This window comes from Lonchura striata, chromosome 3, assembly GCF_050655825.1.
Source record: "Lonchura striata isolate lonStrDom1 chromosome 3, ASM5065582v1, whole genome shotgun sequence".
NCBI lineage: Eukaryota > Metazoa > Chordata > Aves > Passeriformes > Estrildidae > Lonchura > Lonchura striata.
The window spans coordinates 86,069,012-86,079,743 of record NC_140705.1 but is presented as its reverse complement, the minus strand read 5'-3'; the positions used below and the strand labels follow the sequence as shown (position 1 = coordinate 86,079,743).

The following is a 10,732-nucleotide window of genomic DNA, read 5'->3' as shown; positions in this document are numbered from 1 at the left end:
TGACACATGCATAAGATATTCAGCTCTAAAGGTCACTTCTGAGAAGGCTATAAGTAACTGGAACTAGCACTGCAGGATGAAATGATGGCTCATTGCTGACTATTACCGTTGGAGAGTGATAGATATTTTACTCCTGAGGCTGAGACAGATTCTGTAAATAAATATTTATTTCTTGGCAGTGCCAATAGCTGGAACATGATGTGATAGAGTTTTTTTCCCGGTGTTATTAGCTGACTTAAAGAGAGTGTGGGACGGATGCTGGCAAGGCCCGTGGGCCTGTGTTGGAGGGAGCCCACCACAGAATTTTCTCCAGGGCCAGACAGGGCGAGCCCTGGCTCCTGGCACCACATGGTGAGCGGCCAAGCTCAGTGCGGTTCTCTCCTCTTCCTGCTCGCTGCCCTGCCCCAGCTGCTCAGTGCTCTGCTAAAACCTCTGCTCGAACACCCAACACAAATGGGGCTGGTCAGCCTGGCTATGAACACCTATTTCTTCCTCTTCAGGCTTTGGTCACTCCATGCTTTATTCTCTCCATCCCCTCTTCTTTTTGGTGCCAACATTAGTCCCTGAGGTTGTTCAGCCCAAAGAAGAGGTGGCTTGGGGGAGGTTGTAGCCAGGTAAGCGTCAGCCTCTTCTCCCAGGAAACGAGCGACAGGTAAGAGGACACAGCCTCAGGCTGCGCCAGAGGTTTAGGTTGGATGGGAGGCGGAATTTCTTCACAAAGGGTCCGATTAGACCCTGGAATGGCCTGCCCAGGGAGGTGGTAAAGTCAGTATGTCTAGAGGTGTTCAAGAAATGGCTGGACATGGCATTTAATGCCGCGATCTATTTGATTTGGTGTTTGATCAAGGGCGTACTATAATTCAGACGCCTTTTCCAGCACAGTAATTGTGTGAAAACAAAACACGAGAGATCTCTGGTGAATTGCAACTTTTCTCCAGAGCGAATCGCTGGCTCTGCTGTCCATCCCGGACGGCGAGGAGGCGTTGCCCAGCTGCCTGCAGCCCTCCGCGATGGGACCCCAGACCCTTTCGCAGCTCCCCGCTCCCCACGCCGAGCCCCGCCTCTCCCCGGGCCGCGTCGGGCCTGGCACAGGCGCAGCCTGGCTATGGCGGCTGTGGAGCAGCGCCTCGGCCAGTACCGCGCCGCCCGCCGTAGCTGTGCCGCCGCTCCGCGCCCCGCCGAGCTGCCGGGAAAGGCCGCGGCTCCGGAGGCCGCCGAGGGACCGCGGGCAGCCGCGGAGGGCACGGGCGGCGGCGCTGAGGTGAGCGCCGGGGCGGGCGGGGTGGGAGGTGCGGCGGGCGGCCGGTGCCTGACGCCGCGTCTCCCCGCCGGCTCCGCAGGTCCGGCCCGGCGGCCCGGCGGCTCTGGGGTGGGCGCACCCGCTGCTGCTGAAGGTGCTGCTATGGGCCGTGCTGCTGGCGCTGTTTGCGGAGCTGGAGCTCGGGCTGCCCTACTTCGTGCTCTCCCTGCTCTACTGGATGTACGCCGGCACCCGCGGCCCCGCCGAGCGGCGGCCCGGCGAGCTCAGCGCCTACTCCATTTTCAACCCCGGCTGCGCCGCCATCGCCGGGACGCTGACGGCCGAGCAGCTGGAGCGGGAGCTGCACTACCGGCCCGCCGCGGGCCGGTAGCGCCGGGCCCCGCGGGGACCGCGCTGTGCCGCGCCGGGACAGCAGCCGCGCCGGACCGGCCCCGCTGCCACCGCCCCGAGGGACTTGGGGGAATGAAAGGGGGTTTGTTCCTGTGCAAAAAAACTACCTGAGCCCCGCGCCCCACGGCGCCCGCCGGTCCCGAATAAAGCCGTAGCAAAACTGCGCTCTGGTTTCGTTTCCTGGGGCCGGGCAGCTGTTTCGGCCGCTGTGGAATTGCCCCGAGAGGCACGGCCTTGTCACAGCTGCGGCTGCCAGCACGTCACCTGGAGGGCTTCAGCTCCCGAGGGCTTTGCCTCAGGTGGTAGACATAAAGGCTGGCGTTTGACGACATCTGCAGCAGAAGGGCATGCTGCTGCTCTCCCCTGCACCGGCTGGAAACCTCATTCCGAAGAAACGACAAGAAGCAATAGTCATACACCTCAAATAGGCTGCTGCTTTGGCTTGCAGTGGTGTCTTTCATCTAACAGAAACATCAGATTATAATTCCCTTTTTGCTTCATATTACAGTTTTCATAATTATAAACTGAAAAATAGGTGTATTTGTATGATCCACAGCTGTTTTTAATATGTAGATCATTGCATTGAGCCAGACCTGCTCAGCGAAGTGGTAGCCACCACTGCTTACAGCATGGAAAAAACATGGGTGTGGCATTTGAGAACATGTTTTAGTATGGTGATGCTACATAGACAGTTGGACTTGATGATCTTGAAGGTCTTTTCTAACCATAACAACTTTATGATTCATTAAGTCAACATTTTGAAGAGCAGCTACTAGAACTTGTGTCTCTGAGGACAGAGTTAAGAAGTCACAAACTGGTCTTTCAAATTCTTGAATTGGTCATTCAAATGTCTTTTCTAATTTAACACATTGTTAAGCACCTTGTTAAGGCTTGACTCAATACAAGTTTGATCATTGGTTGTAGAAACGAAAGTGGTGCTTTGAATTTAACTGACTAGTAAGAGAATAATAGATTAAAGCACATGTAATATGTTAACACTGATAAACATCTCTCAGTAGCTCTCCGAAGCACTCTTACACTGTCTTGGGCTGTTGTATGAATTCCAAGTCCTGCTATTGGAAGGCAAAAAATTCTGTCATTTGCACATACTCTGTCATCCTCCAGTAAACCGCCCCACCTCAGAGTTTTCATTATTCTTACTGATGCCTTTTCACTTTGTAACATGCTGCATTTTGTATTTGATTAACATAGGCTCAGCAGGGTCAAACACCTTTAAGGTAGTGGACACACAGTTGCATATACTGTTTCCTTGAAAGAACCACAGACTGTGAATCTGCCCATTCTTAAAAAGTATTAGAGGAACAGGGTAAGAAGTCTTTAGATGATACTCAAAACACCTGTAAGCAATGGAATTTTGTGAGTTAAAACTTTATTCACAACAATAAAAATAGACATCAGCATCATGTTCATGGGGAGTTGATAATCTGACATCTTGTACTATTCAGTTCTGTGGGTATTTTTTAAAACAAGGAAATACATGCAAATAAATATAAAATATAAGGCAAGATAAACGAAATTATAAAAATTCATAGCAGCAATGCTGGAAATAAAGTTTTCACTTGCTATACACTCTAGCTGCATTATGTCCAGGTGGATGTATAGACTCTTGTATTTAATACTTCATGAAACAAGTTACCCCAATAAGTGAGCATGAAGCCAAAAGGCACAAAAAAACTGACACAGTTCATCTCTTCCAGTGCTTTGTGTTGGCTTGCTTATTTCATGCTACTCGAATAAATGTACATTACATATTGTGAAATAGAGACGGCATGAATAACAAAGGCTTGCAAAAGGTTTTACTGAAGTAGATAAAGTATGATGGAGAAATTGGCATTGAGGCCTTGCTCAGTCTCCAAGTACACAAATACTGTAATTCTGCTTGGTGTTAATTACTTCCACTGAGTAGTTTTCAGAGGCAATTTAAAAAGGTTTAAACTAGAGAGAGCTTAATTAGAGGGGGAAAATTTCCTCTGCAGCCTTCTGCTTGGCTAAGACCTCACTTTGTTACCTTACTTTTCTCTTGTGTTCTAACAAAGCAAAAGTCACTAAGATAAGTTAACTGAAGTTACTCCTGTGGGCCCAAAGCCCTCAGTTCACAAATGAGTAGGAGGGACAAGAACAGCTTACTAACTCAAAAGCACATCAAGCTGTTGAATCTTGCTTGTGACAGCAACTAAGTACAGGTTTGTTACTACACATGGAAATGCTCTCTATTACCATGTCTGTCCTCTTTGTTACACACACTTGTTTGGCCAGCACTGCAGTGAGTTAGAACGCTTCTGTAACTTCCTGTTTTCATAGCAAAACTCTCATCTTGCCAACAGCTGCACAAGTAGCAGCTTTTTTCCCAGGTTTGCACACAACTAAGCTGGACCAACATATACTCTTGAATATTAATGAGTGAAATTATTCTCACCAGTGTGCATTAAGCTACAGCTGTAAATTACATCTGTCACCTTGTCACCTACATGCTGCCTTTTCACCTGCCAGTGACAATCTTTAGTACTTTTTTTCCTATTCTTAGCACAGGGTAGACATTAGATAGAAACATCAAGCATACTCCGTAAGCTAATTAATTAACTTGTAAGACATCAGTTAACAACTGCATGCAGTAGACAAGTATTGTATTGATGATCACACAACACAGAAGCTAGTTATTAAACATACAGAAGAACCTGAAGTGCTTCATTCCAAAGTCAGCTTTGCTACCGATGTTAGAGAGGCCTGGAAGCAGCCTGCAGAGAAGCCAGCGTGCTGAAGACACATAAGCCAGCCTGAGAACTGTGGTGGATTTCTGCAAATGTCTTTCTCCCTGGAGCTCAATTACAAGCATTAGAGCAGAAGGTGGTAACACATCCTCTTTAATTCAATTCAAACCTTACGACTGCAAAACTAATCCATGCTGTTGGCAATTAGGTTTCTAATACAATGATTAAATAATCCCATGCAAAGCAATCTAGCTTCAGGCAGGAAAGATGCTGAGTTACATCCCAGAATATCCAGTCCACTTTCTTGGCAATACGGGCTGCTAATGCAAGTGCAAAGAGACTTGAAAATAGGGAGGGTTATTTTTGCTGAGTCTTTGTAAGTGCTTTGCCACAAAAGTTATTTATTACAACAAATCTGTGAGCAGGGAGATTCTCAGAGCTACTCTTTGGCACTTTGCCTCTTTGTTGTAAAGGGAGCCCAAGTAAAAGTAAAGCTGTGCAAAGCTTGTTATTAAGTGATATAACCTATCACATCCTGCTTCTAAAGGTCCTTCTGCTTATCTCCAGCAGCTCTTGTCAACATCAGGGACAAGACATTGTCACACACTGTGTGCTGTGTGACACTGTGTAGCGTCACACACTACACAGTGCAGATGCAGCCACTGCATGAGCCCTTGTTGTTTTAAACAGAAAAAAAGCTCATGGAGTTCAGGATTTTTTGTTTGGAGTTACTGGTTTGGTTTGGGGTTTTTTTTTTTGGAATGCCACTGATGGGAAGCTGGCAGGCTCTGGAGGATAGCAGCCCACCACGGGAAGCTGTCCTTGGTCTTGAACCCACGCCCTCCACCAGGGTCACATCCCCCTCCATGCTTGAGGGTACCTTGTGTCACAGGAGAGAAGGACCAAGGCTGGAGGGGAAACAAAAGCAAGTACACACTGCAATGAGGTCTGCTGAGACTAGCAGTGGCTGCAAGCTGACTTCTCTGTGTGTTTGCACCCACAGGAAGCAGAGTAAAGCTCAAACAGGAAAGGTTCTCTTGAAAGACAAGTCATCACCCCATCACTGTGAATACCTGTGTGCCCATCAGGTGGACAGCCTAGCACTGACAATGGAAGGGCTGTGCATGCAGGACACATTTCATCCATGTCAACAGAGAATGTGCACCTATTTCTAGCAGAGAAGGTACCTAACAGATACTGCATTTTTGTTCTGTTTGGGTTTTATACTTTTTTAAGTGAAGCTTGAAGATAGCATTCAGAAGTGTTTACTACACTACCTGCTGTATATTTGTAGACCTTCAGGATGCTGTTCTTCACCTATCCAGAAAACAGATTAGCATATTTTCAACTTTAACTGTGGGAAACCCCTGTTACAAAACTGATTCTTCCCTGAAACACAAGTTGTACACCACTAAATTATTTTTTCCTAAAAATGGCGATGGCACCTTACCCTCTCCCCAGAAAAGTCTAAATGTATTTTTTTGCAATAATCATATCCTATATCCTTGTAATTTAATCAGTCGATCACTCAGCTCACCCACTCAACAGTAATAAGCCATTGACCCTGTGGTCTCAGACCGGATCAATGCAACGCTTAAGTTTTGGACCCCCAGGGGCCTTGTGTGCAAATAGGAAGAAACTCCTTTAACTTACTTTAGACATGACCAATTTGTCCTCTGATGTGTTGATTACATTAGCAGATTGCTTTCCCTAGAAACCTCTGTCCACAGCCTGCGGGCGATGAGCCGCACATGCTTAAGTTTCTTGCTGGAGATGACAAACTTAAGCCACTTGCTTGGGTATTTAAGTGTTTTCAGGTACATTATACAGTTCATTGCTTTCAGTCTGATTCACCTGCAGAAATCTCAGCTGAATGTGGCCTGACAAGTGGCAGCATAGACACTGCTGCCTACTGTGCCCCCACTGCTGATGCTGTTGGCCGGACACTTCAGAGGTTTCATACTGCTGTCTCTCTGGACATACAAGTGTTCCAGTCTCCAGCGCTCCCAGCTTTTCCGAAACTCCATCTGAACCTAACAGAAACAAAGGAGGAAACAAAAGGAATGAATCAGCTCTTTAAATGACTCCATCACAAAACAGCAAGGATAGCACACTACTGAAAAAAACTGGAAGTGCTTTAAACCCGCAATATTATTGCTTCCAATATCCAATTATCTCACTAATCCATTTTAGGCTATTCCACATTTAAAATAATGATGACATTCATTTTTACTTATAGAATAAAAGCTCTTTTATGGACCAGAAAATCTTACCTTCATTATTTTGCTCTAAATTATATTCACCTACAATACTGATTGGACTCTGTGCCCTACCATTATTAACAATTAAGCTGACTTTGCTTATCAGCCATGAAACAGCTGAAAAGACTGGCTTTCTGCTCAGTATTGTACCATAGGTATTCTTAAGAATTCTAACTTCTGGTTTCACTTAAACATAATTATGTCCTTGTTTATTTTGGCCTTTGAATATTTATGTGGGTTCTTTCTATTTCATACAAAACCAAATGTTTATTCAGAATTGAACACAACAATTAAGCAAGTTAGAGACTGTACTTGTTCCCCTATTAAATAGCAATTACAGTATTTCATGCTAGATACTAGCTTTTCTTAAAGCTACAAAGTGTGCTCATCTAGTCACAGGTTCTGGGTTAAACTGTGTAACCTCTGCACAGGTTTGGAAGTTTATCCAGGATTTTGTAACTGCTAAACAAGAACAGAATTAGATCTTCCTGTTCCATGGGCAAAGTTCTTGCCACTTGACTGAAGTAAGAACCTCCACTAGCTTTTAACACATAAGGCAGAGGACATAAAATGTCATACTTGTTACTCTAGATAAAGGCAGGAGTGCAACCACAGTAATAAGTTCATTATAGTGTGTACTTCAGCCTGGAAATAAGTTCACTGTAGGTGGGTCACTTAAGGGAGCCCATCTCTGGAGAAACACTTTTTCTTTTATTTTAGGATCTTGTACTGAGTACCAAGAGACTAAGCAGGTTGATGGCAGTTTCAGCACAGGTTTGTCATCATGCCTAGGCTGTTGAAACCTTCATTTTCTGAGGGAAATGTCCTAGGGAACCAGCTGCTGTTTTCTTTGCTTGTTTCACTGCAAAATACTGAATTTGAGAGGCAGTCCTAAAAAAAGAGCAAAACCTTACAAAATTAATTGTCTTCCCCTGGTGGATGCCTCTATCAGTGCTTGTCAGCTCTGGCCTACAGCACTTGCATTGAATGTCCTCATGGAACCAGCTGTATCTCTGTGTTTCTGACAATCTGTCAGAATCCAGAATCTGACCTCCACTGCCACAGCCAAATGGGTCAGAAGGAAAGATGCTGAGACAGGTGCTTTTATATTAGCATGGTAAGGGGGTTTATTGCATCAAAAGGTACACAAAGACACCAGAGAAAGTGTGGCTGGGATAGGGCACAGAACAATGAGGGAGAATGGTCAGACAAAGACAGAAATGCAGGAACCATAGTTTCTGCAAAGTTAAAGTTTTTGCAAGAAAAGAATCAACCATATTACCTTTCCAGTAGTTGGCACCTTTTGTGAGCATGGAAGCATAAGGCAGCACTGGGAAAAAGCTGTTGTGGGCATTTACTGGCAAATCCTGAATGAAAGCATGACTGTAGTGACTAAGACAATGAGCAATAGAAATAGGTACCTTTAGGTCAGTCAAAGGGAGGAAATGAGTCTTTACTCCAGCTGGACATGGCAGGCTTCAGCTATGCTAGAAATAGCCTGCAAAACTGAGATAAAGTGAATGGAAGACCTGAACAAAAGACTGTAGGAATGGGTCTTAGGAACAGATATGACTGGCATAATATCAGTTTTCTCTCCAGGGGTTAGGAAGAGGGGTTAGGGAGCAGGTCTACTGCCTGTGTGGAATTGAGTTTTTTGCCTAAATGGCTTTGAATGTATAAGCAAGGGAATTTGTTAAGATTTATTTTGCAGAGGCAGTTCCTGAGCACAGAAGTAGATCTAGAGATCTTTTAGCAAAATACTTACCTGTAACTTCCCTGTGTTGGTAAGATTCCCCAGAAATAAGCTATACAGGAAAATGATACCAAGAACAAAGCTCCCACAATGTGCTGACTTTGGCTGGGGTAGAGTTAATTTTATTCACAGCACCTAGTATGGGGCAGTGTTTTGTATTTGTGCTGGAAACAGTGTTGGTAATATAGAGATGCTTTTGTTATTGCTGAGCAGGGCTTGCACATTGCCAAGGCCTTTTCCACTTATTCCACCCTGACAGCAGGCAGGCTGGAGATGTGGAAGAGGCTGGGAGGACATCTGCCTGCAGTGGAAAGTAGTAAATTAATTCCACATTTTGCTTTGCTTTACCTATTTAGTTGTCTTTATCTTGACCCAAGAGTTACCCCACTTTTATTCCTTCAATGCTCTTCCTCATCCCACCAAACTGGAGTGAGTGAGTGGCTGTGTGGTATGTAGCTGCTGTCTGAGGTTTAAACACGACATGAGAAAGGGGAAGAAAAAATTTTATGTAGGGTGTTTTTTCTTTTAAAAGGAAAAAGGAAAAAAAAAGGAAAAAGGAAAAAAAAAGGAAAAAGGAAAAAAAAAGGAAAAAGGAAAAAGAAGGAAAAAGGGGGGAACTTGAAAACAGTGGTCACAGAGGGCTCACAGAGAGCTCTTGATTGAGCTTTATGTAGCTAATGGGGAAGGAAGTTGACAGTGTGGCACTGAATCTGGAATCTAATTATAAAAAAGCCCTACATTTTGGCAAAAAAAAAATCTCAGCAAGTGATAGTGAAAGTAGCTCCAAAATAGGATGGAATTGAGCTGATGGAAGAGTTTAATTAATAGTCTGTATAGAGAATGAAGAGAAATTAAAGGCAAAAGAGAGAATTGGCCAGTATTTCAAGAACTCAGAAGTCCTGTCATCAGGACAGATTTTTTTTTTAAAGTAGAAGAGACCGAATTGTACTTCTATTGTGACAAGAAAGCAAAATGGAGAACCAAGGCTACAGAGAATGAAATCTGAACCATCTTTAACTAAGTGGTGGAAAAAGGCAGCATCTCTGTGGTTTAAAGCATTTCTCTAGAAAGCAGCACTAACTGCAAAAAAACTGGCCATATTAAGCCTAGGTCATTTTGCAAAGAATGGCTTTGCATTTACCTGGTGGTAACAGGCAGTCTCATGAGACTCTACTGTTGGCTTCAGAGCAAATTCAGACAAAATCCAGAATCTTTCAGGCAAAATAAATATATTATAAATATATAAAGATTCTCAAATATTAACATACTTAATTTTTTTTTTCAGAAGTAGATATTAGAAAAGGACATTAATATCACTTCTATCTTCATTTCTACTATTGATCTGGGCACCAGGACTTACAAAGAACTTTCATTCTGTATGGTTAAAAAAAAGGAAAGGAGTCAATGAATCACAGACCAGAATAAAATGTACCCTACATTGCACACAAGGATAGTCTTTGGACACACACAGTGTGTCAGAAGACAGTTTCTCATTTAGCTTAGGAAAAGAATTCTCATATAGTTTAAAACAGACTTTACTTAATCAAACTCTTCGTAAGGATTTTTTAATGGATGCTGATGACCGGGCTTGACAAAATCCTACTCCCTTCTTTGAACAAGAGTTGGAACAAGCAAAATAATTCATTCTAAACTGCCAGTGAAGCTGAACTCATCATATTTAAATTTTATGAACTACATTACAAAGGCAAGAGAATTATAGTAACAAGAGATCTGGAGCATTTCTTAGAAACATAGGTAAGCTATTACACAGTAAGCTCTCCCAAATGAAACAAGCATGCCTGTTTGAAGACTTGTAATAAAGTTTGGGTTATGATTAACTTTGTGAAGGAAGTTATTGAGCATTACACATGAGAGGTCTGGCTGCAGCTGCATGAGGGATGTATGAGCAAACACCAAGGTGAAGCAAAATAAATACATGAACTACCAGCAGACTGTGCTGCATCTCAGGATTGAAGTGCACCTACCTGTAAAGCCATACATGGAATTTGAAACAAATATTCTCTAATTCATGACATGCAGCAAATGACATTAATTCCCAACAGCCAAGCCTGCTCCTACTCACCTCTGATTTTGGTAATCAGTACAATAAATAGATTCACTTCAATAAAATCTTACCCACAACCTACAAAAGTGAGTTGACTCCTGCAAGGCTTCATTCAGGATGCCTGCTGCATTCCACTTGACTCCAGCCTGGCCATAATGATAGAAGTACCATATTTTTCTACTTATTCCAATTCCTTGATGAGGCCTCTCTATCAATAAGTGATCTTGAATTACCATGTCATAGTTAAAAGTAGATTTATTGTGAGTGTAAAAC

General features: G+C 43.7%; 2 protein-coding genes across 2 annotated transcripts in view; one reads left to right on the top strand and one right to left on the bottom strand.

Moving 5' to 3' along the window:
* Positions 1-333: 333 nt before the first annotated feature.
* Positions 334-1,815, top strand: SAYSD1 (SAYSVFN motif domain containing 1). The gene is made up of 2 exons (XM_021550452.3): positions 334-1,261; positions 1,341-1,815. The coding sequence occupies exons 1-2, from the start codon at positions 1,106-1,108 to the stop codon at positions 1,629-1,631; spliced, it is 447 nt and encodes a 148-aa protein (XP_021406127.2). The 5' UTR covers positions 334-1,105; the 3' UTR covers positions 1,632-1,815.
* Positions 1,816-3,024: 1,209 nt separating this feature from the next.
* GLP1R (glucagon like peptide 1 receptor) overlaps positions 3,025-10,732 on the bottom strand; it is an 84,941-nt gene continuing 77,233 nt past the window's right edge. Inside the window, exon 13 of the mRNA XM_085575606.1 lies at positions 3,025-6,413. Within this exon, the coding sequence (XP_085431732.1) occupies positions 6,246-6,413 (168 nt within the window). The 3' untranslated portion in view covers positions 3,025-6,245. The remainder of the gene's footprint in view (positions 6,414-10,732) is intronic.

Coding starts and splice junctions, on each gene's coding strand:
- SAYSD1 (XM_021550452.3), top strand. CDS start 1,106: ATGGCGGCTGTGGAGCAGCGCCTCGGCCAGTACCGCGCCGCCCGCCGT. Junction 1,262..1,340: donor GCACGGGCGGCGGCGCTGAG/GTGAGCGCCGGG, acceptor CCGGCTCCGCAG/GTCCGGCCCGGCGGCCCGGC.